Source organism: Vanessa atalanta, chromosome 5 (assembly GCF_905147765.1).
Source record: "Vanessa atalanta chromosome 5, ilVanAtal1.2, whole genome shotgun sequence".
Lineage (NCBI taxonomy): Eukaryota > Metazoa > Arthropoda > Insecta > Lepidoptera > Nymphalidae > Vanessa > Vanessa atalanta.
This window is the reverse complement of record NC_061875.1, coordinates 7,116,769-7,143,927: the sequence shown is the minus strand read 5'-3', so window position 1 is coordinate 7,143,927 and position 27,159 is coordinate 7,116,769. Positions and strand designations below refer to the sequence as shown.

At 29.5% G+C, this 27,159-nt stretch overlaps 1 protein-coding gene and 1 pseudogene across 1 annotated transcript; both read left to right on the top strand.

The window, feature by feature from the left end:
* The first annotated feature begins 4,397 nt into the window (after positions 1 to 4,397).
* On the top strand, positions 4,398 to 5,122 carry LOC125064018 (larval cuticle protein 1-like). Its single transcript, XM_047670785.1, has 3 exons — positions 4,398 to 4,421; positions 4,499 to 4,614; positions 4,865 to 5,122. The coding sequence occupies exons 1-3, from the start codon at positions 4,413 to 4,415 to the stop codon at positions 5,079 to 5,081; spliced, it is 342 nt and encodes a 113-aa protein (XP_047526741.1). The 5' UTR covers positions 4,398 to 4,412; the 3' UTR covers positions 5,082 to 5,122.
* A 12,883-nt stretch (positions 5,123 to 18,005) lies between these two features.
* On the top strand, positions 18,006 to 27,054 carry LOC125064020 (annotated as a pseudogene).
* Positions 27,055 to 27,159: the final 105 nt, after the last annotated feature.

Genomic DNA, 27,159 nt, shown 5'->3' with positions numbered 1-27,159 from the left:
GAAAGTTCTAGTTTATTACGTTTTCTAGTGTGGTATGTATGTGTTTTTTTATGAAAGTGTAATTGTGAATGTGTTTTATTTGTTATTATTTTTCTAATCAACATGCAGGTTTTTAAAGTGTATAATTGATTTATATTAAAAAATTTTGTTTTTTTGTATAATTCAACGGATGGCGTCATATAATCATATTTATAAAGAACTTTAATAATTTTATTTTGTAAAGTTTGTAATGACTTTATGTTAGACTTCGCAGCAGTTCCCCATATTTCAATAAGATATTCGATATGAGGTTTTACTAAAGAATTATAAATAATAGGACGAATTTTATTAGGTATACATAAGGAAATCTTACGTAGTGCTCCTATCAAAGGGGATATTTTATTTTTAAGATGATCAATATGATATTGCCAGGTTAACTTGCTATCCATTATAAGACCTAAATATTTTTCATGATCAGTTTTATTTATTGGTTCGTTACAAATTGTTAGTTGGTCATAATTTGGTATATTTTTATATTACATTTTATTTGCATTTGAAATATTAAATTTTTTTTTGTCAAAAATAAAAGACCCGCTGTATTTCATTCGCTGGTTCTACTCAGGTCAGGGACCAGGGAAATTTATTTTCCGAACCGGTGGTAGTGTTTAATTTGATTATCAATAAGTAAGTGTATATGTGTACTTCTATATTGAATAAAGGAATTTGAGTTTGAGTTTTGGATTTGAGTTTGAATTTGTATAGATTAGTGTAGATTTTCGGTTTGTTTTAACTGGTACTCTTTTTCTGCAATCCGTCATCTAATTAAATTTGTAATTCTTTAAATAAACATGATTAGTCCAATAAGATAAACAAATATAATCTTTTAAGACTTGACAATCGTGGTAATATATATGATGGGCTTGCTATCTTCTAAAATATAAGAGATATCGCATTTTCTTACTGCACATTTTCGCTTTACTTTGTTTATTTTAATTAATTTGCTCTTGAAATGCTCGGCAGTAAGACTGCGAAAACGTGATGTCGCAGACGGAAGCCGCGGAGCGGGAGCGGGAAGAGGATGCCACTGCAGACCCGCTCCGCCGAAGACGACCGGGGAGGAGGAAGAAGCCCTACACGCCCCTTCTCCCCCCGCCTCCCCCGAGAATCCCCCCTAGGTGAGCCCGCATAGGCGGACCGACCGTCAGGGCGTCACGGTAGCATGCGTAAGCGATCCCGTGGTGCCTGCCGAAAGACGGAGAGGGTATCGCTAGTTTTTTAGTGGGTAAACCTGGCGTACTTGGGCGCACTCGGCGTCCAGGGCTCCGGGGACACCGGGGACACCCCCTCCCCACTTTCCATCATGTGGGGGAAGCGCGTAACGCATTTTACTAGGGAAAAAAAAGAAGCGTTTTAATATATATGCATTATGAATTTTAAGCGCGTCACGCTTATTAATTATTTATAAGTCTATACGAGAAACATCCGAATATCAAAATAAATATCGTGTATATTATTGGTCATGTATCTGGTAATAGAAAATCAATTTTCAAATTTGGGAAACTTAGCTATAAAGGGGACAATAAATCATATAATGCAGGTCACCAAACTTGACAAGCTTTATTTAAAATTTTGCCACAGTGATAAATTAAAGTATCTAAAAGCCTGTAATTACTCAATAATTGGGCCTCATCTCCGTTTGATTAGAAGGTTCGGACTTATTTCACAACTGCAGGAGCAGCTCCGATCCTGATTGGATACACATGTGGCAGATTTTTATCCAACACATGCACACGATTTTTTTCTTCCCAGCCGAGCTGATTCAGATCATATTTTCAGATAATTTTGACTAATTAGACATTAAGATTCACTTGTGTTTACCCAGGTTTGAACCCACAAGTGACGGTTAAGATTCAGGTGTTCTAACCACTTGGTCATCACGGCTCTTATAGCTTCAAAGCTGAAAAATGTCCTTGACTTTTTGACAAGAAATAATAACGTTCTGTATACAACAACTTGCGGATTTTCAACCGCAAATCAAAAATGATACATTGATCCAACGGCTGCTATATGAGGTGGAGTCGTTATGAATGACGTGCTCAGCTATAACAACTGGATTACGCAATTATTTTTAGAATATTCATTCCAAGTAAATCTTTGTTTTGCTAATAGAATCAATAGATTGCAAGGACAGTTTTTAAATAGCAGATATTTAACTATGACATGACTAGATTCCACTCGCGGCTTTGCCCGCGTATGAAGATGAGGGCAGAACTAAACGGGTTTAAACCCGGTAAGTTCCATAAAGGGGTGAATTTTTGTATGGAATTCGGTCGTATGTGATATTAGAAATGTAGAATTTGGTATTAAGGATTATATAAATCAGTTATCCAGTTGTTAAAGCTTTTTTGAAAGATTGAAGAGGATGACAGTTACTATAGAAATTCGTCATTTTTGAAAGTTAGAAATATTAAAATCTGTTATTAAGATTATGAGTACTTACATCCCCAATTTCATCTTCTTAAGTGAAATTGGGGATAAAAGTATAAACTCATCAAAATAATCTTGAACATTCATAATCTTAATAGCGGATTTGAATATTTTAAACTTTCAAAAATGACGATATTCTATAGAAACTTTAAAAGGTGAAGTTGGGGACGAAAGAATAAACTCTGAATATTAGTCTTTTTATGTTAAATATAGGTAATCAATCTTTGTGCACCCGCTTAGGAGTAAAATACAGTAGTTACATTTTGAAATTGGGATTGAATTTTTTTTTGTTTTCTAACGATTCGAGCAGTTCATTTTCAGAAGCCTTAGTAACCCGATAGATTTTTCTTTTCTATATTTTTTACGTCGCGGACTTCGAAATATATGAAATGTTTATATAATTATATAAGTTGTAAAAGTTTATATCTACATATATGGCTATATTAAGCCATAATAATTTTTTTTTTGTGGATCAGCTTTGGTTGATCTTTAAATATTGAATGGTTTCTGTTTAACATACGTACGTAATGAATACCCCATTTTCCGTGAATGCGTATAATAATAAAAAATAATTGATTTGATGATTCCATAAGCCTACTACGCAGGACATATTACAGAGCATAAGTGTGTTTGCAATGTGATTAGACACCATAATATCCGACACGACCGGAAAGAGTTCCGTCATAGGAGCAACGGCTTTAAACTTCCAGACTCCGTGCTGTTATGGAGAACAAGAGACAACTCAACATCTGTAGCCTTATATGTATCTAGCCACTAGACTAACGAGGCATTCAAACAATTTATTTCGAATAATATTGCCATATTTTTTATCTAATCATTGTAAGAACTTGTTAGATCCTCATATATGTATATAGTAATTTCATAAGATATGCATTTTAAAGCTAACGAATAGACAGTACAAATTATTTAATTTTAACGTTGAAAAATTGTTCTGAGATTATCTTCCCATTTAACGAGCTAAGAGTTATTTTTTAAATAAATTAAATTTGATTAAAAAGCATTTACATATTGAGATACCCATTACTATACCCATTACTATAACTATTATAGACTAGACTTATTACTATAAAAATAAATTACTTGGTAGTTGAGTTGAGTGCTATATCCGCTACATCACGTTTAAAGCATAAAAGGCACTAAAATAGTAATATGTCGAAAAAAATATTTTTATTTTAAATAATACTCTTAAGAACAAATATTAAGATACTCATTACACATATTATTTTAAAAAAATGTTAGTAATTTTTATCATAAAACAAACTGAAACAAGTACATTTTTTTTATATACATGTAAAAATATAGAGTTTCGTAGGTCAGCTGAGGGCAAGTAAACACATAATTATTATCTTAATAAAATCTAAATATTCTTTATACAGACAGACCAATACACTTGAATAGTCATACTATAGCGATAATAAAAACTGTCTGTAGATTTAAAGAAAAGAACCGAGAAGAACACCAGTATACCGTTCATTATGTTATTCATGTCAACTGCGGAATCTAAGATGTATTGGAGTGAATAAATCTAAATTGTAAAGTTAACTCAGCCTACATATCGAGTCATAATACAAAGTACACACTCGTATTGCTATTTCGTTAGTCTCTTTGCAATGTTATTATCATGTTATGTTTCTATATCATGCAATAACAGAAAAATATACATACCTTTCACATTTTATTCAACGTATTTGCTTCAAAGAATTTTATAATTTATGCCACACTTAATATAAAGGATTTAAAAAAAGTTCTTTACCTAAGAAATATTTTCTGCTAAAAAAATACTACTATTTTTATAACACCATTTGACATTACGTTATATCTGAGCACAGGCACAGCCAAAGTATAAAAGGTAATATTCCGAACATTAGAGCATCAGTTACTCCTTCGCTTTTGACGAAATCAAACCTAAGTCATAAACCAACAAAATGAAAATGGTATGTCGTTAAATTCATAAATGGTTGATTAAATTTTTAATACAATATTTTATATTATAATTTATGTTTATTTTTAGATCATTGTTGCCCTCGCTGTCGTGGCCGTTGTTGCTGCCGCTCCTGCTGATGTCCCTGTGTCCCAGATCCTCCGTAGTGAATTTGACCAAAAACCCGATGGCAGTTACTCGTACAGGTAAATTAATTGTGTAATAAATACTATTTATAATAAGTCAGCACCTAGATTAGTGCAAACAATTTTAATTACAAAATGGACACATAAAATATTTATTGGCACTTTTCTTAACTAATTTTTATTATGCTAATATTTTTGAGGGCGAATTCGCATTATAGTCCGCTATTATTTTTAATAATCAAAGGATGATGAAATATGTTAACTAAATTAGCTTATTATTATTCTTAACTGATGTTCTTTAAAATTACAGCTATGAAACCGATAATGGAATAAACATTCAAGCAGTCGGTGAAATTAAGCAAGCTGTGGACGAAGAAAACAAACCTCACGACGTCGTGGTAGTCCGTGGAATCTACGAATACATTAACGACCAAGGCAAAAAGGAAACCATCACCTACTTTGCCGATGAAACCGGCTACCACGCTGAAGGAGAATCAATCCCTAAGGCGCCCGTTGCCAGTAGATAAATAATTACAACCAAGGAATTTCGCTTTAACAAGAAAATCGATTAAATAACTACTTTATTTAGTCAGTTAGTTGTATATGAGTAAAAAATGAGTACTCAGTGCCATATATTTGTACCTTTTGTTATGATCTAATGTTAACTTGTGGTATTCTTAAAGCGAATAAATGTTACTGATTTTTTAACAAGTATATTTTATTGAGTCACCATTTATTATATCCTTGTTTCAGTCTAATCAAATAAAAAAAATATTTTTAATACTCATAACAAAATATTTTGACAAATATTATGTCAGTACGAATTTATTGCCGATATTTTAAATTATTAATTCGGTATTCTAGTCTAGAGGCATGAATTTTAGGTATTTTTTCAGTGCAATAAAAAACACTGAAAATATCTTATATCTGATTATCTATTATTATATATTATCTGGAAATATCTGAATATATCTTATTTTTAAATATAAATCTTAAAAAAAACTTCAAAATTTAAAGAAGTAAAATAAAATGCCCATTGGCTATCATGAAATAAAATGTCATATTTTGACCAATTTTTTAGACATTTCCGATTTTTTTCCGGAACGTTTTCAAAGTATCGGGTAAAGTTACGCGTAGTCTTTGTCTATGGTACTTTATACTTACATTTATGTTCAATCTACGATTCCTGTGACATTATTTTTGGGCCTTCCTCTACTTCCAAATACGCGTTTTCCGATCCTCTTCTTAGCTTCGAAACAAGCAGTTGTGGCCTTCCTCCAAGCGCCAGAAGCTCATATTTCTGAGTGCTCAAATACGATATTTTCGCGTTTAACACGGAAACTTCACTAAAATAGCTATTTAATAATAGTTAATTTAATTTTAACTTTCAAATTCTCTTAAGGAAACCTCTTAAGGACATATTCTTAAAGCTTTAAATTTAAGCTTTTACAATATGAATATTTTTTTAAATGTGTAGAATACCTGCTTAAATTTTAAAATATATAGTATAAAATGAAATTAAAGAACTGCGATAATATTGATTTCGATGTCTATAATGTAAATTTAATTGAAATTTTAAGCTCATTAAATTTTTATTATTATTCGTGTTAAAAAATTATGTTCATAGGCTTTTGGACCATTGAGAAATATTATGTAAACAGAATATTACGTACGTAACATTATATACCATTGCTCGTGACCTTAAAAAGTTCACACAACGTCTAATCATCTTGTATTCAAAGCAGATTTATTCGTTTGCTGTTCAAACATATGTTAATATTCGGTGACCATAATAGTTAGACTAAATGTCAAATGTCTGAGTATTTAAAACTTTGATCGCGAATTAAGATAAATTTTATTTTGATTACTACGAAAAAATTAAACACATACTTTGTATAGGATTTATTATCTTAGACAGGTGGAGAGGAGATTTCTTGTAAATAACCAATTTTATATTTGTATTTTTTGTATATTTATTTATGTTCTGAGATAGTTCTTATGTAAATAAGGTATTATGTTAGATATTATAGTAGCTTGTCTCATAGATTCGACCACCGTGTAGCTATAATACAGGTTGGTAAATGTTCATGTAGTCCATTTTCATGCAGGTTCCTTCAGATTTTTTATAAGCTCATTAAAAACTGAGGTATTTTCCCAGATTTGAACGAGAACCTTCGATTAAGATTCATGTTTACTTACGAGTGGGTGATCTCGGTATTCCCATAATTATCTACTTTTCGGTGCTGTGAATATTCTTTAAAATTTTCCTCACCTTTTCTACCTTGAAGTTGCAAGCAAAAACTCATCTCTCAATCAAGTCTCAGTTGTAGTTACAAGCTGTATTATTGTGTCATTACGATTTTCCTTGGTTATATTGGATTTAATCTTGCAACACTTGGATTTGACACTTTATAATAACACGTTTATTTAAGTCTATTGATAAAAACTAATATTGCGTGTGACCATACGACGTCATGTCATTAAAATTCGTCATGACGATCTCGGAGAAGACAATGATCTTTCACGCCGTTTCCTTGCGGAGTTTTGCGATACGATGGGACAGCACTCTGGCGCCAAATTTCGACCTCTAGCTCCAGCAATGCCATGTAAATGTGATACATTATGATTTTACCCTTTTTATACATAAAGAAGACTCACTTTATACTTATTCTTACCTATTATAGTATATTTAGTATATAATGAAGGTATTTATATATAATAAAAAATCTAATTCGAATAAATTGCGCGACTACGTTGTAGTAACTAATAAAAATAGTAGATACTTGTAAAAATAAATAACTTTCTCATTATTATTAATTGGCTTAGAAAAAAATACTGGAATAGGTATTATAGTTTGCATAGGTTTTTAACTATTTTTTATTGTATTTATTTTTCTATAATAGATATAGACCAAAGGGGTCAATGCCCGTATATGTATCAATTAGTTTGGAATAATATTGTGATTTAAAAAATATGTTAATTTTATTCTGAGTCAACTGCTACAGTAAACGCAAATATTTTTCAGAGGACAAATGTATGTGCATAATGGCATTTTTCTAAAATTAATAATTATTTCATAACCAATATCATGATTGTGTGTATGTTTAATTGTCTTGTCGAGCTGTGTATTAACTTATTTCATAATATATGTTGCTTTACATGAATCCTCCGTGTTTCATTGTGATTCTTATATTTCGTGAGAATATTAAAAAAATATATAATTCCTGACCGATTTCAGCCACGGGGGTCATTCTTAGTAGAGACTAGCCAATTTATATAAAGAGGTAACTTAACTCTCTAGCGACTATCTGACTTCGGTCTGCTATTGGAAAACTTAATAACTTTTTAACAGTCTGACCTGGGATTGAACCCTGGACCTCAATATATTCGGCCATATAGGCTAGCCCCGAAGCAGGTTGTGACAGTTAAAGTTTTACAATAAGTGTAGATTGTTTTTTAATGAATATAAAAACTTAATTTTATCTATTTATCTCATTAAATAAACATGATCTTAAAAAACAATTCATAACCTTCGTAAAATTAATTCAGAATTAACACATAGAATCAAAAATAAACTAGATTATGTGTAACGAAATATTATATAAATAATAATGTTGTTAGTAAAATTATTCTAATTTTTTAATGATGACTTGCTATTACCATCATTTTTAAGATATTGTATATATAATATCTATATAATTAACTTTTGGTTTAGATTCGGTACTTATAGTATTTGAACAGTAATTACTAGTTACTGTAGACTAATAGATTACTCGGCAGTTTATTAAAAGTAAAAACACTTCTCCTGTTAAATGTTAAATATAATGTTGCTTATTGAAAACCAAATCTCACGACACGATAAATTTTTACAAGAGCATGTCTACATTATGTTACAAAAATTATATAATTTTTCTTAATGTTCTGGGTTATACAAGCAAATTAAGATTTATACTGATATTTCAAAATTATTCTTATTGTTTTGTTTTGAATCTTTATGAGCTCCTAAGGTGTATTTGTGAAAATTTTCGAGGAAACATTTTAATTTTTAATTAGTATTATCGTTACAGAATCAAAGCTAATTGGTATGTGAACTAACTGATATTTATTGTTTTTAAAAACACATTTTTTTATGTCGAGTCTCATGAAAGTAGTACAATCATTGAAATCTACTTAAAATTAATGTGAGAAGTTCTTGGGGGATGAGGAAACTATCTAATACAGAATAATGTAACTTATATAGAATTGTTTCTTTAAAAAAATATCAATAAAAATATATTAACTGTGGTTATATATCTATATAATATATGAACTAAATAATTTTATTATTATACCAAACCTTAATTCCCTTAAGTCTTTTTTACGTGTAATATAAAATATTCAACATCTAGGCCACTATTGAATTTGCGATGAGTGGGTGGTACTCAGATGGGCTTGCACAAACCGTACGACCAAGTAAATCTTAATCGAAGAAGCGTCTTCAATTCGGATAAGCTCTACTGTGATTTTTCTTGTGCTGATTCATGTTTAGTGCAGCATTCAAACATCGCGAAGAAAATCATTCATAATAATATATTCTGCCGAATCGCACGGAACGCATGGTACACATGTGGAAACTCTAAATCTTACTTCTCTCATCATCTCATGAAGTAAGATTTAGAGCTTCCACGTGAAGAAGAATAGATGTAGTTGAAGGAGATGAGCCTTGAAATATCGGAGGGCTGGCTACGTTATATCACTTAGACTAGATATACATGCGGGAATATTCATGTTTTAATAAGGGCTTTTTAACATGGTTCTTTATTTTTAGATTGAAAATCTCTAACTAAATTTATTCATTATAATATTTCCCCATAACAAAATAGTCATTTTTAATTTTTTTACTTTGTTTATTATTATCAGATTATCATCACTAACTTAAAGCATTCATATAGTGTAGCAGCGCTTTTAATGAATTAGGTTTACGGAAATACCAATTGCTCTCCTCATGTCATTCCTAATACTGGACGACAATGTGATTTAATTCCATCGTCATTTGGTATTCATGATTCCTCAATGACTTCACTGCTTGGTATTCAATTCGTCTGATTGTGGTTTTAAAACCATACGTTGAACTCGTTTAAAGCTACGTGATAGTTTTTTTTCTATTCTCAACTATGTTGTAGTCAACAGAATCATATTTACAGCCCAAACGTAACGTATTGTCTTAAAAAACAATTATCAAAAAAGTAATGTGCCTTAGTTAAAAATGTAAATTAGACGCGTGTAATTAAGAGCAACTAGATTTTGGATGTTAATTGACAATTAGATTGTTATCATTATTGTTAGAAGCGAAGTTAATGAAATCTTTTGACCTTCTTTAAAGATAATAATGAATTATTCCTACTCATCTCTGATATATTTTTTGTTTTAACAATATTTGTTTTTATTAAAAACTATAATATAGTACGAAATAATAAATATATACTTATATTCATTAATTCGTTTCAAATTTTTACATAATATAATCTTTACTGTAAAGAAAGTTCATAGCAATATAACTCACTTGTTTCAAAATTTTATTCCTTTATATATATATATATATATATATATATATTCAGATATAAAGGAATAAAAGTGAACTAATTATGTAGGCACAAATTGAATTGAAATAATGATTAAATTAATCTAAATTTAGATGTCACACTGCATGTGATGATTGCATGATCATATGCAACGTATCGCCTGGCTCATAGACTCCCGTGATTTCTAAGTATCGCTAAATCTATACATATAATAAAATTGGAGTGTCTGTTTGTAATATTAAAATAACCCATTTTTACTAAATGCATATGTATGTATTATAATCGGTACATATACCAAAATAACATTTTTTAGAATTTTTGTCTGTCTGTTTGTTCCAGCTAATCTCTGGAACGGCTGAACCGATTTCGGCGGGACGTTCACTGGCAGATAGCTGATGTAATAAGGAGTAACTTTAACTTTATTTATGAATTATATATTGTTAGAGATTAGCCCTAGCCTCCAATACGGTGCTACATCATAGGATATCAAAATTAATTATATCAATAATAATATCAAATTATTATTAATATTACATTTAATACTGACATTTAACACTATTTCTTATTTTAAAAATGATTGAGCTGTCATAAGAAAAACAATTGGATGATTGTGAGGATTGTAAAGAAATATAGAGAGATTGGAACATCTTTGTAAAACATAATTTTATTTTGCCATCCCGAGCATCTGCAATTACAATATAAAATAAAAATAAAATCACGCTACAATATCCAAATAACATGATCTTAAAATATAATATATTAAATTCAAACAACGCGCACGAAGTCGCGGTCACAGCTAGTAAATAATAAGATAAGTTAAATAATGCCTTTAGCCCATCTATTTGAGTACATAGATTATTTTACAAATGTAGTTTCTCACTCTTTTGCTTTACACCTCTGTGCATTTATAATGGATACTCTTTAATATGACATTTAACATATCAATTCCACAATAACTGATCTTCTTTCAGCTATTCTGTCAAGAAACGCACCTTCTTAGTACAAAAAGTGATATACGAGTACATATTATGTATTTGGAAAAAGATTTTTTTGTAACTTGCAAAAATAGTATAATTGTCTAATTAGGTTATCTGATATCAATCTCGTTTATAGCCGAATTTTCCGTGGTACATACATTATTTGGTTGGATTACGTGATCGTAGAAGGCTTTCAGTTAAAACATGCAAATGGTCTCGTCGTAATATGCGATCTTAGTTTAACTTGTGTATAATGCCGGTAACTACAATAGGTGGTTAATGGGGGCGTGTGTAAACCTTATATTCGAGGAGTGATGGTATAACAAAAAGTATTAGTTACGAGCAACCCTGCCTATAAATGGTTTATTCAGATCCCACGCTAACAGTATCAAAGTGAGTACAATAAGTGCAGTTAGTCTAACAAATTAGCAAGGTAAGCTAATGTAATCATATTTTAATGTTAATTATAGCTTTAAGAACAATTGGCTTAGTTAGCTCTGTATAACATATTAATTATCAGAAACTGGATGAATAATATAAAAAATTGCCACTACTTATTTTCTTTATATTATGAGTGATGTTTATTGTATGTGTTGTCCCGAGCATTAATCATTAATATTGTTTATGTAATTTATTTAAGATGTATCTCTTAGTCGGTTTTTGGGGACTACTTCTGGCAATATGTAAAGTTCATGGAGAGGAACCAAAGGTTGTACCAGGAGGATCTGCGTCTTTTAATCGCAATCTCGCAGTTGGATACAATCCTTACTATACCTCGGAAAAGGCACGAGTTCCTATTTTGAGTTACTCGAGCAATCAAGGAATCGATGGAAGCTATTCATTTAGGTAATTACTTATTTTATTAATTAAATTATATTTTTTTTATTCTTGAAGTAAAAACGTATCTTGTTCAATCTTAATCTGTTTTAAGTGTGTATAGAATTTTAAAATTTGAACAAAAACACAAAAGAATTGTAATCAAAGCTGTTATTGGTAAATTAAATATTTAAATAAAAAATACCGTGTCGTTAAAACTAATAATCGCTTTAATAATTTATTTGTCACGGTCAACTGGTTAAAATAGACATTCAATGGAACGCCTGGTTACTTTACTAAACCCCTTAATTTATCTCTCGTTCATTGATAAAAGTCATTTGTATTACATTTTACTTGTTTTTTTAAACTAGGTGAAAAAAAACTGACTCTAGTTCTCTAACTCTGTGTGGTCTCTTGTAATTCAGTCCGCCTGGTTGAACAAAGCCATTTAGTAAAGTAGGCGTTTGATTATATGACTAATTGAACCAGTTGGCTGCGACATATACATAATAGCTTTATGCGCACGACTTTGTCATTGTGGAAAATAATTAAATTAGTCTTCGGATAGAACTTATTTTATTTTTGTCGTAAAATAAAAATCGTTTAGTGATTAAATTAATCAGTTTCTATAACCAAAATAAATATTTACAAAACTATAAAAAAATAATAACTTTACGTAGGTATTATGTTAAAAACTTATTCGAATATATATATTTGAAAGGCTTCAAAATAATATTTTGATTTAAAATGTTGTATCGTCTGGGTTATAATAGTAAGACGATTGTTATTTTTAATTAAGTTTTTTAAACGATAAAGTAACTACTGTATAAAATTTTATAAAAATTAGTTTTTTGTGTTTAACATATGAATATGTATTAGGCAATTACAGAGATCAAATGCATTAAAATTATACGAAAAATTCTTGAAACCTGATAATAGCATTGAATATCAATTGTAAAAGACTGGAGCGGACTCACGTTCATCCATTATGATAAAAAAAGATGTTGATTTGCAAGTTCATATAATTTTTATATTATTTTGTTATTACTGTTATACTTTACATTTTTCCACTGGTATATCTGTCTGTCTCGCAGCCATCTCGTCATTATATTTTTAAATAAAAAAAAACTTTATCCACTTTAACTTTATATAAATAACCAATTTTATATTTGTATTTTTTGTATATTTATTTATGTTCTGAGATAGTTCTTATGTAAATAAGGTATTATGTTAGATATTATAGTAGCTTGTCTCATAGATTCGACCACCGTGTAGCTATAATACAGGTTGGTAAATGTTCATGTAGTCCATTTTCATGCAGGTTCCTTCAGATTTTTTATAAGCTCATTAAAAACTGAGGTATTTTCCCAGATTTGAACGAGAACCTTCGATTAAGATTCATGTTTACTTACGAGTGGGTGATCTCGGTATTCCCATAATTATCTACTTTTCGGTGCTGTGAATATTCTTTAAAATTTTCCTCACCTTTTCTACCTTGAAGTTGCAAGCAAAAACTCATCTCTCAATCAAGTCTCAGTTGTAGTTACAAGCTGTATTATTGTGTCATTACGATTTTCCTTGGTTATATTGGATTTAATCTTGCAACACTTGGATTTGACACTTTATAATAACACGTTTATTTAAGTCTATTGATAAAAACTAATATTGCGTGTGACCATACGACGTCATGTCATTAAAATTCGTCATGACGATCTCGGAGAAGACAATGATCTTTCACGCCGTTTCCTTGCGGAGTTTTGCGATACGATGGGACAGCACTCTGGCGCCAAATTTCGACCTCTAGCTCCAGCAATGCCATGTAAATGTGATACATTATGATTTTACCCTTTTTATACATAAAGAAGACTCACTTTATACTTATTCTTACCTATTATAGTATATTTAGTATATAATGAAGGTATTTATATATAATAAAAAATCTAATTCGAATAAATTGCGCGACTACGTTGTAGTAACTAATAAAAATAGTAGATACTTGTAAAAATAAATAACTTTCTCATTATTATTAATTGGCTTAGAAAAAAATACTGGAATAGGTATTATAGTTTGCATAGGTTTTTAACTATTTTTTATTGTATTTATTTTTCTATAATAGATATAGACCAAAGGGGTCAATGCCCGTATATGTATCAATTAGTTTGGAATAATATTGTGATTTAAAAAATATGTTAATTTTATTCTGAGTCAACTGCTACAGTAAACGCAAATATTTTTCAGAGGACAAATGTATGTGCATAATGGCATTTTTCTAAAATTAATAATTATTTCATAACCAATATCATGATTGTGTGTATGTTTAATTGTCTTGTCGAGCTGTGTATTAACTTATTTCATAATATATGTTGCTTTACATGAATCCTCCGTGTTTCATTGTGATTCTTATATTTCGTGAGAATATTAAAAAAATATATAATTCCTGACCGATTTCAGCCACGGGGGTCATTCTTAGTAGAGACTAGCCAATTTATATAAAGAGGTAACTTAACTCTCTAGCGACTATCTGACTTCGGTCTGCTATTGGAAAACTTAATAACTTTTTAACAGTCTGACCTGGGATTGAACCCTGGACCTCAATATATTCGGCCATATAGGCTAGCCCCGAAGCAGGTTGTGACAGTTAAAGTTTTACAATAAGTGTAGATTGTTTTTTAATGAATATAAAAACTTAATTTTATCTATTTATCTCATTAAATAAACATGATCTTAAAAAACAATTCATAACCTTCGTAAAATTAATTCAGAATTAACACATAGAATCAAAAATAAACTAGATTATGTGTAACGAAATATTATATAAATAATAATGTTGTTAGTAAAATTATTCTAATTTTTTAATGATGACTTGCTATTACCATCATTTTTAAGATATTGTATATATAATATCTATATAATTAACTTTTGGTTTAGATTCGGTACTTATAGTATTTGAACAGTAATTACTAGTTACTGTAGACTAATAGATTACTCGGCAGTTTATTAAAAGTAAAAACACTTCTCCTGTTAAATGTTAAATATAATGTTGCTTATTGAAAACCAAATCTCACGACACGATAAATTTTTACAAGAGCATGTCTACATTATGTTACAAAAATTATATAATTTTTCTTAATGTTCTGGGTTATACAAGCAAATTAAGATTTATACTGATATTTCAAAATTATTCTTATTGTTTTGTTTTGAATCTTTATGAGCTCCTAAGGTGTATTTGTGAAAATTTTCGAGGAAACATTTTAATTTTTAATTAGTATTATCGTTACAGAATCAAAGCTAATTGGTATGTGAACTAACTGATATTTATTGTTTTTAAAAACACATTTTTTTATGTCGAGTCTCATGAAAGTAGTACAATCATTGAAATCTACTTAAAATTAATGTGAGAAGTTCTTGGGGGATGAGGAAACTATCTAATACAGAATAATGTAACTTATATAGAATTGTTTCTTTAAAAAAATATCAATAAAAATATATTAACTGTGGTTATATATCTATATAATATATGAACTAAATAATTTTATTATTATACCAAACCTTAATTCCCTTAAGTCTTTTTTACGTGTAATATAAAATATTCAACATCTAGGCCACTATTGAATTTGCGATGAGTGGGTGGTACTCAGATGGGCTTGCACAAACCGTACGACCAAGTAAATCTTAATCGAAGAAGCGTCTTCAATTCGGATAAGCTCTACTGTGATTTTTCTTGTGCTGATTCATGTTTAGTGCAGCATTCAAACATCGCGAAGAAAATCATTCATAATAATATATTCTGCCGAATCGCACGGAACGCATGGTACACATGTGGAAACTCTAAATCTTACTTCTCTCATCATCTCATGAAGTAAGATTTAGAGCTTCCACGTGAAGAAGAATAGATGTAGTTGAAGGAGATGAGCCTTGAAATATCGGAGGGCTGGCTACGTTATATCACTTAGACTAGATATACATGCGGGAATATTCATGTTTTAATAAGGGCTTTTTAACATGGTTCTTTATTTTTAGATTGAAAATCTCTAACTAAATTTATTCATTATAATATTTCCCCATAACAAAATAGTCATTTTTAATTTTTTTACTTTGTTTATTATTATCAGATTATCATCACTAACTTAAAGCATTCATATAGTGTAGCAGCGCTTTTAATGAATTAGGTTTACGGAAATACCAATTGCTCTCCTCATGTCATTCCTAATACTGGACGACAATGTGATTTAATTCCATCGTCATTTGGTATTCATGATTCCTCAATGACTTCACTGCTTGGTATTCAATTCGTCTGATTGTGGTTTTAAAACCATACGTTGAACTCGTTTAAAGCTACGTGATAGTTTTTTTTCTATTCTCAACTATGTTGTAGTCAACAGAATCATATTTACAGCCCAAACGTAACGTATTGTCTTAAAAAACAATTATCAAAAAAGTAATGTGCCTTAGTTAAAAATGTAAATTAGACGCGTGTAATTAAGAGCAACTAGATTTTGGATGTTAATTGACAATTAGATTGTTATCATTATTGTTAGAAGCGAAGTTAATGAAATCTTTTGACCTTCTTTAAAGATAATAATGAATTATTCCTACTCATCTCTGATATATTTTTTGTTTTAACAATATTTGTTTTTATTAAAAACTATAATATAGTACGAAATAATAAATATATACTTATATTCATTAATTCGTTTCAAATTTTTACATAATATAATCTTTACTGTAAAGAAAGTTCATAGCAATATAACTCACTTGTTTCAAAATTTTATTCCTTTATATATATATATATATATATATATATATATTCAGATATAAAGGAATAAAAGTGAACTAATTATGTAGGCACAAATTGAATTGAAATAATGATTAAATTAATCTAAATTTAGATGTCACACTGCATGTGATGATTGCATGATCATATGCAACGTATCGCCTGGCTCATAGACTCCCGTGATTTCTAAGTATCGCTAAATCTATACATATAATAAAATTGGAGTGTCTGTTTGTAATATTAAAATAACCCATTTTTACTAAATGCATATGTATGTATTATAATCGGTACATATACCAAAATAACATTTTTTAGAATTTTTGTCTGTCTGTTTGTTCCAGCTAATCTCTGGAACGGCTGAACCGATTTCGGCGGGACGTTCACTGGCAGATAGCTGATGTAATAAGGAGTAACTTTAACTTTATTTATGAATTATATATTGTTAGAGATTAGCCCTAGCCTCCAATACGGTGCTACATCATAGGATATCAAAATTAATTATATCAATAATAATATCAAATTATTATTAATATTACATTTAATACTGACATTTAACACTATTTCTTATTTTAAAAATGATTGAGCTGTCATAAGAAAAACAATTGGATGATTGTGAGGATTGTAAAGAAATATAGAGAGATTGGAACATCTTTGTAAAACATAATTTTATTTTGCCATCCCGAGCATCTGCAATTACAATATAAAATAAAAATAAAATCACGCTACAATATCCAAATAACATGATCTTAAAATATAATATATTAAATTCAAACAACGCGCACGAAGTCGCGGTCACAGCTAGTAAATAATAAGATAAGTTAAATAATGCCTTTAGCCCATCTATTTGAGTACATAGATTATTTTACAAATGTAGTTTCTCACTCTTTTGCTTTACACCTCTGTGCATTTATAATGGATACTCTTTAATATGACATTTAACATATCAATTCCACAATAACTGATCTTCTTTCAGCTATTCTGTCAAGAAACGCACCTTCTTAGTACAAAAAGTAATATACGAGTACATATTATGTATTTGGAAAAAGATTTTTTTGTAACTTGCAAAAATAGTATAATTGTCTAATTAGGTTATCTGATATCAATCTCGTTTATAGCCGAATTTTCCGTGGTACATACATTATTTGGTTGGATTACGTGATCGTAGAAGGCTTTCAGTTAAAACATGCAAATGGTCTCGTCGTAATATGCGATCTTAGTTTAACTTGTGTATAATGCCGGTAACTACAATAGGTGGTTAATGGGGGCGTGTGTAAACCTTATATTCGAGGAGTGATGGTATAACAAAAAGTATTAGTTACGAGCAACCCTGCCTATAAATGGTTTATTCAGATCCCACGCTAACAGTATCAAAGTGAGTACAATAAGTGCAGTTAGTCTAACAAATTAGCAAGGTAAGCTAATGTAATCATATTTTAATGTTAATTATAGCTTTAAGAACAATTGGCTTAGTTAGCTCTGTATAACATATTAATTATCAGAAACTGGATGAATAATATAAAAAATTGCCACTACTTATTTTCTTTATATTATGAGTGATGTTTATTGTATGTGTTGTCCCGAGCATTAATCATTAATATTGTTTATGTAATTTATTTAAGATGTATCTCTTAGTCGGTTTTTGGGGACTACTTCTGGCAATATGTAAAGTTCATGGAGAGGAACCAAAGGTTGTACCAGGAGGATCTGCGTCTTTTAATCGCAATCTCGCAGTTGGATACAATCCTTACTATACCTCGGAAAAGGCACGAGTTCCTATTTTGAGTTACTCGAGCAATCAAGGAATCGATGGAAGCTATTCATTTAGGTAATTACTTATTTTATTAATTAAATTATATTTTTTTTATTCTTGAAGTAAAAACGTATCTTGTTCAATCTTAATCTGTTTTAAGTGTGTATAGAATTTTAAAATTTGAACAAAAACACAAAAGAATTGTAATCAAAGCTGTTATTGGTAAATTAAATATTTAAATAAAAAATACCGTGTCGTTAAAACTAATAATCGCTTTAATAATTTATTTGTCACGGTCAACTGGTTAAAATAGACATTCAATGGAACGCCTGGTTACTTTACTAAACCCCTTAATTTATCTCTCGTTCATTGATAAAAGTCATTTGTATTACATTTTACTTGTTTTTTTAAACTAGGTGAAAAAAAACTGACTCTAGTTCTCTAACTCTGTGTGGTCTCTTGTAATTCAGTCCGCCTGGTTGAACAAAGCCATTTAGTAAAGTAGGCGTTTGATTATATGACTAATTGAACCAGTTGGCTGCGACATATACATAATAGCTTTATGCGCACGACTTTGTCATTGTGGAAAATAATTAAATTAGTCTTCGGATAGAACTTATTTTATTTTTGTCGTAAAATAAAAATCGTTTAGTGATTAAATTAATCAGTTTCTATAACCAAAATAAATATTTACAAAACTATAAAAAAATAATAACTTTACGTAGGTATTATGTTAAAAACTTATTCGAATATATATATTTGAAAGGCTTCAAAATAATATTTTGATTTAAAATGTTGTATCGTCTGGGTTATAATAGTAAGACGATTGTTATTTTTAATTAAGTTTTTTAAACGATAAAGTAACTACTGTATAAAATTTTATAAAAATTAGTTTTTTGTGTTTAACATATGAATATGTATTAGGCAATTACAGAGATCAAATGCATTAAAATTATACGAAAAATTCTTGAAACCTGATAATAGCATTGAATATCAATTGTAAAAGACTGGAGCGGACTCACGTTCATCCATTATGATAAAAAAAGATGTTGATTTGCAAGTTCATATAATTTTTATATTATTTTGTTATTACTGTTATACTTTACATTTTTCCACTGGTATATCTGTCTGTCTCGCAGCCATCTCGTCATTATATTTTTAAATAAAAAAAAACTTTATCTAATTAATATTTTAAAATTTTACTTTCGGAGTTTAATTAATTTTGCAATAAATATTAACACATTTTCTCTTATCGTATCTGTAACAACTATGTAGGCTTGCACCTAATTCGTTTTTGATTCATGTAAAATATACCTACGATAATTTAATTTTCATGTAATTTTTAAAATAAATAAAAGGTTAGCCTGAAATAATGTATGAAATATAAAATAAGTCAATTCGAGTCAATTTACGAAGTTGATAAATCAAGGATTATTATATGGTTTTCAGTTATTCAACGGGCGACGGCAAACAAGCTCAAGAGACCGGGTATTTGAAGGATGCCTTCATAGATAATACGGGCGCCCCTCAAGGAACTCACGTTAGTATTTTCAATGCTGATGTAATAGTAAATGTTGTGATACTAAATCATTTTCTCTCCTTCTGTCATAATATATTTTAAATATGAATGAATTTGTGACTGTTAAAAGTTTTTATCATACCGAGAAATCGAATACTTCATTTTCTTTCATAACTTTACACTATGTAATAAAAAAAATATACCTTTATGTCGATAAAGGTTTCTAAGTCGATAAATTCCTAATTTTGTTTCCAATGTTTCGTATCTTTGAAATACTATTATGTAGTAATACAGTATACGTTCAGTATCAAAACCGCTTCAATGTGGCAAATATTATAATCGGGTATAATTGGATGTATTCCATATTCAGGTTAAGGAAGGCAGCTTCGCCTATATATCTCCTGAAGGCACGCCTATACAAGTTAGCTATATTGCCGATGAGAATGGTAAGATTATTCTTTTAATATTAATTATTAAAACAAACATACTATGATATTTGTAACTATTTCCAAGTTTAGCTATTAACTCAAAGCTGAGCTATAGAGTGACCTCATAAACGATTCTGGTCACTCGGCTCATTCTCATAAATCAGACACGAACAAAGAAAGTTCATTTTCGAGGCAAGACATTGCAGTTTTCAAAACTTAGCGCAGCGACTAAACACATTCTTTAAACAAATTTTTTTGGTCACTGATCATCCATGGTGGATCTTACGATCTGCAGTCTTATAAGTTTTTTTAACACCAACAACGACGTGAAGTTGTGAGATATATAATACTTAAAAACGCAATTAGCAAACAAAAATATAGCATTATGCTTAGACAAAAATTATAACCATTCTATTTTTAGGATTTAGACCTGCTGGCATCCATATATCATCTGATGGAAGAGGTGTTTCACCAGCGCCATTGCTTGACGGAGTAACGGGATCAAAAATTCACGACCCTCGCTATAACTTATACGATCCTTATAATCGCAATCGTATTTATGGACAGTACAACACATTTAAACCATACGACACTAGATACCCTTACCAGCCACGGTATAATATATATAACCCGTACAGAGCTGAAGCGATTAAAAACGTTGTTCAGGACGAAGATAAGAAGGAAAAAGTATAAGTCAATAATCATTAAAGATTTAGTTTGTTTTGTTTTCTTAATTTTTGTCGGAAACGGTAAATTATCATTCATTGATAATGAAAATTTAATTTTAAAATAAATAAGTAAAAAGTGTCAAAAAATCTTTTTTTTTATCTCAGTAATTGCGTCTTTATTTCGTCATTGCACAAAATTATCGTTAACTTACAAAATAGCTTACCTTCTTTGGAGCATTTTTATTTGCTGTTTGTATAAATAATTAAGAATTGAGAATATAACGAACACATGGAATTATATGTTTATAATAATGGCTTTTAAATTTTCCTTAAATGCAATTGATTGGATGTGATTATTGAAACAGTCATGTTTTGCTTGTAGACAAAATATTATTCGTGCACTTGTCTGCAACTCTGTGCGTTTGAAAAACCGAATGGCTTGTTATTTAATTCTGGGAATACTGTTACGGAAAAAATAAATTGTTTTGTGTGGTCTCTTAGTATGGTCGAACTCTGATTACAAATATGCTATATTTATAAATTATAGTATAAATAATAACGCTCTGTTTTTTCATTAATAACGTATACAATAATTTATTATTCTATTTGTACCTGCATAACAAATTTACGCGTTTATATTGTTCATACTTTAGAGTGGCTAGAAGCAACCTTTTAAAGAATTAATATTTATGCTAAAGAAGAAAATTTGTTGACATGCGATAGATCAATAGTATTTAAAAAAACTCCGACGCTGTTTTATATATTAGTTGCGGGGTTTTCTGTAGTCTCATGCTGACTACGACCAGATCATTAGTGATGTTTTATTGTATTTTATATTCTGTATTGTCAAACACTTTTCGTCGTGTTTAGGTTTTAAGGGTATTCGGGACGATGTCAGTGGTAGATATCAGTACACAACACATTTCATCTGTTTTAGGAAATAATTGTTTATACTTACAGCAATGTTTATAGGTGCAGATTTTATATAGAAAAGATCACTAAGGTTTTTTATTTGTAAATAAACTGTATAATAAATATTATATAATATATAATAGAATATAATATATATCATAATACTAAAATTATGTTTTCTTTAGAAATAAATCTAAAATACTTTTTTATAGATGTTATTTGACGTAATTTTAATTTCAAATTCTGTATATACAGCGAATTATTGCCAATATTCTTCTGTTTATTTAATTTTGATACCAATTATTCGTATATCGTATTAAGTAAAAAGTCAATATCCGTTTAAGAATAATATTTTATTATTATGTATGACGGCTCGATGGAGCAAGATCAATAAATTTTTGTTTTAAAAAACCTTGTTGAAGTGTGTCATACATTCTTGTAACAGGTTTTTACAGCCTGCACTGATGCACCTACGAGTTAAGGTTAAATTCGTAAAAATCTCTTTCATAATGTACACGCTTAGTTGTCATCTTCGAGATCTTCAAATATAAACTTTTTAAAAAAGAACAGACAATAAAACAGTATAAGGACAAGCGGAGGAAGTATTTTTATTTTAAATCGAAGCGGCTGATAAACAGAGTTTTAATGTTATTAGCCAAGGCGTTTTTTATAATGTTTCTGCATAAAACAAAATAGGTGACTTTTGACATTTTAGCAAACATGCCATGTTTTAGAATATTTTACTATTTTATTTCCATGTTATGTTTATTTTTTACCTTAAACATAAATTGAATAATAATTAATATGTTTTAGTTAGTTTGTCTTTTTTTTAAGAGGTCTTCCTGTGGATATTTGATATTTTTTGGTATCTGTTATTAATGTTTATAAAGTATTTGTAATTAAATAAATAACAGATAGTCAAGTTTTTTGTATTTAATTTTATTATGACGCATATTGAGTTTATGAAGGCACTGAAGCATAACGTTACACGTTTTTAGTAATAATTTTAAAATACCGTCTCTGGTGTATTATTACAAAGGTTTCGCAGGTAGTCTGATAAGATCAAAACGTGATGCAAATTTTTGTAGGGAACTTTTACTAAATTGTTATAAACGAAAAGGAAATTACAATATTAAAAAAAAGGAACAATATAATTTTTTATAGCATATATGACCTATTTTAGAAGCAAAACCGAATCGTCTGCCGCGACGGCAAACGACATGACGCTCTAGTATGCCTTCTGCCGCCTCCCTCTTTATCTATATTTATATATTTATTATTAATTATATTTATAAGAAAAATATATTTATTTAATTAATGTAACTGCGTATAGATCCTTCTTATTTAGTTTACTTTATAAAAGCAGATAAGATCTTAATAATAATAATTAATTTATAGGCTTTCCTTAATCATGAATTCTTTAAATAACAATCAATTTCGTTTTTTCGTGGTCTAATTATAGCGTTCGACTCGCATCATTTTTTACGCTTACTACTACTACAACAACTACTACTAGTCCAACTTGCAAAGTTTGAATGGCAATTTATGATACTTAATGTTATTCGAAAAAAATCAGTGGCAAACAAATTGAATTAAATTTTTTGTTATTTTTTTCCATTTTTTAAAGCTTAAGCATTTTACTGTAACATCTGTTCCATCTATTAAAAGTAGACAAGATATTCTGCACGTATTTTATAGGTCTAAAAATTTTTACCGAGATTTGGCAGCGTACTCTGAGCTCCGACGATTTCTCTTCCGGGCATAATGATGTAATAAAAAAAAGATGTAATAATTTTTTTCATTAAAGTTAACTTAAATTTAATCAAAATATATATTTAACTTTTGAATAACATTACAATTAGGTACGCACTTATTCAATGGGTACCAACGCCTGAATTAGGACAAGTGTCTCAGACGATAGTCTACTGCAATGACGCTTATATAGAATCTATTACTGTCTTTTTGTATTTTGAAAGCGTAACTAAATAATATTAACGTTCCATGCTAATCTGATTATTAGATTTTGATAATAAAATCAAACGACCAAAGCTTATCTCTGTATAATGTTAGTCTGATATATGAGAAATTTCATTGAAAAATAAATGAAACAGTTCTAATTCCAAAAAAAATACTTACCTTCCTTCACCAAGGATTTTACCTCGTGGTAATATTTGTGCAAACCTGTCTTGGTAGGTACTGTCGGCACATCAAACATCCTACTATCAAGCAGCTATAGCTACTATTGTTGTTTTCTGGTTTGAAAGGTGAGTGAGTTAGTGTAATTAAAGATTTAAAGGGACATAACAGTTTAATTCCCAAAATTGGTTGCTCACCAATATGCAATATGATGAATGATTAATATTTTATGTACAATGTCTACGGGCATTGGTCAAAACTTACGATAAGATGGCCCATTTGCCAGTATGCCTAGCGATATGATATAAAAAGCGGTTCTGAATTATTATGATAAAATAGGTATATTACAAAAATAAAAAACTAACCAAATTTTCGTTAGAGCAGCAACAGAGTTAGTCATGTCAATGATAAATATCACTCGGAATCGTAACAATTCTTTTACGAAATAAGTGTACAGATTCATAGACGAGAATCGGATAACTTTCGGTCATGATTTTTAATGACAGTGGTGCGTTTTCTACCCGTAACCGCCCAATAAGGGACGTCTTGCGGTACTTATCCTTTGTCAAGAACTGTCGTAAAATATGAACTTTGAATCTGTGCCGGTGCGTAATGCAACAAAAAAAAAATCGTATAAATACGTGGGGTTAATCTACAGGGCATCATTCCTCACTTTGCTTTTTGTAAGTTCAACTTGTACCTTTACTGGACTCAACATGAAACATTTTGTAAGTTTTTAAAATAATTCAATTTGTTATTTGTTTAATATATAGGTATGTATTTGTTAAAATTTATAATAATAAAAAGCGTTAATTAAAAAAAAAAACTTAATAAATCAAAGATAAAATTATAATTATTTTTAATATTTAATGCCGTTGCTGTTATGTTGTATATATAGCAATGATAACAGACGCGTTTAAATCATGTCGCTAATGACGTTTTTATACGTTTCCGCTCCAAGGTCTTCACGAAACCTGTAGAATATTCCTAAATATCGGAAACACTTCGCTTTTAGTCATTTTTTTTTAATTAATTTTATAAAATCAGATTTTTTATTTAAAATTACATTTCACCTATAATTACACAATACAGTTCCAATTGAGGATATGATATTTTTTATTTATCAAAATCATCAATTGGTTGACATTGAAACCTAATGACTTATAGCTTTTATAATTATTTATTGATAATGATTTTACTTTTTCAGATAATATTGGTATTAGCTGCTAGCACGGTTGTTGCGGATGTCAGCAGTATACAGCCATTTTTTTATCAACAACAGCAACAACAACAGCAGCAGCAGTTGTACACGACTGAGCCCATCCCGATCATCCGACAGGAACATATCATCAACCCAGATGGATCTTATAAATGGAAGTCAGTATAAAATATACCGATTATATAAGAAAGTGATTAAAATCATAATGTCACATAACTTAAGAACATTTTGAGTTATACAGCTTAAAGTGACCCAATTACGTATAACAAATAAGACACTAATTTGAATTACACCATAGACAATATTCTTTGAAATTATATTTTACTCACACCGCTGCTCAAAAACTTGACTTGACTGACTTTGTTTGGCGAGTTTTGGAATTCATTCTTTAATTGTTTGCGTATAGTCAATTTATTGTTAACAGGTACATTAATCGATGTTTTTTAAATGACCTTAATGTATGTTTAAACAGCGTCAGGGCTTTCTTCGGACTCTTCAGGGTGTGTATCTCTTATCAACAATTTTGATAATGATCCCAATAATGTATTTATAGGCAGAAGGGATTAACATCTGAGATAGTTAGTGTGACGATGTATGAATCAATTTATACATTTCGCGTTTACTATCGGGTGCCTAATTGGTCAGCATTCGTAAAAAAAGAATGTTTTTTGGTGACATGTCAAAGTTAAATTTAAATATTTTTATATCTTCCGTGATGAAGTCACTATTAAATCTAGTTATCTAACATTATATAACAACACGTTGCACATTCAGACAAAAGTATAAGGACACTCATTTCGAAACGTTTCTTTGAGATTTCATTTGTTATTAAAGAAAAAAAAAACAAGGACATTTTGATTTATGTTTTACTATTATTTTTTATTCTTGCTTAATTTAATTTCGTCTAATTGCTTTTATATTTTAATTGTTCTTTTCAATCGCTACAAAAAAGAAAAATCTCAGAATTATTTACCGTGGTAACTTTTTTTTTAGTTATGAAACTGGTAACGGAATTAGCGCTGAAGAAGCAGGTTATACGAAAAATTTAGGTATTCCTGATCAAGAGGCTCAAATTGCACAAGGACAGTATAAATACACAGCTCCGGATGGCCAGGTAATGTTTAATATAACATTTAAGAAAATTAAATATAAAATCACAATCGCCGAATAAAATTCTTATACATTTTTCATTGATATTTATTATACTAAGTTCCATTCATCATAACTATTTTTTGTATGATAAACGCCTGAATTAATCTTACAAATAACAACTTCTGTTGAAATAAAAAACTTTCGATTCAAGGCGCTTGAAATTTTTAAGCAATTAGTAGACGAATATCAGTTAATATAATAATCTTTCAGAACCCTATTCATATTTTTATGTTTGGTCTTATATATTTATTCCCAATTCACAAGGTAATTCAACTGCAGTACGTCGCTGACGAGAATGGTTTCCAACCCCAAGGAGCTCATCTGCCAACACCTCCACCGATTCCAGTTGAAATTCAAAAGGCCCTGGATCATTTAGCTACTCTTCCTCCACAAATACCTGAACAAAATCAATACAAACTTGTTTAAACAAATATTAAAAAGATATTTTATACCGCTAAAAGAGGCTCAGATATAGAATATACACTAAGAATAAATGCTATAAAAATGTAAAAAATGACAATTTAATTATTTAATTTTACGATTACTGTAATATGTAACTTATTTAATTTTGTTGAAATACTCTTAATAAGGTCGATTAAAATACTATCAAGTAATATTTTTGTTTTATTAAAATTGTAAAAATTATGATACCGATTAAAAAAAACCACTTGAAGTAAAAGTTTATCTAAGAAA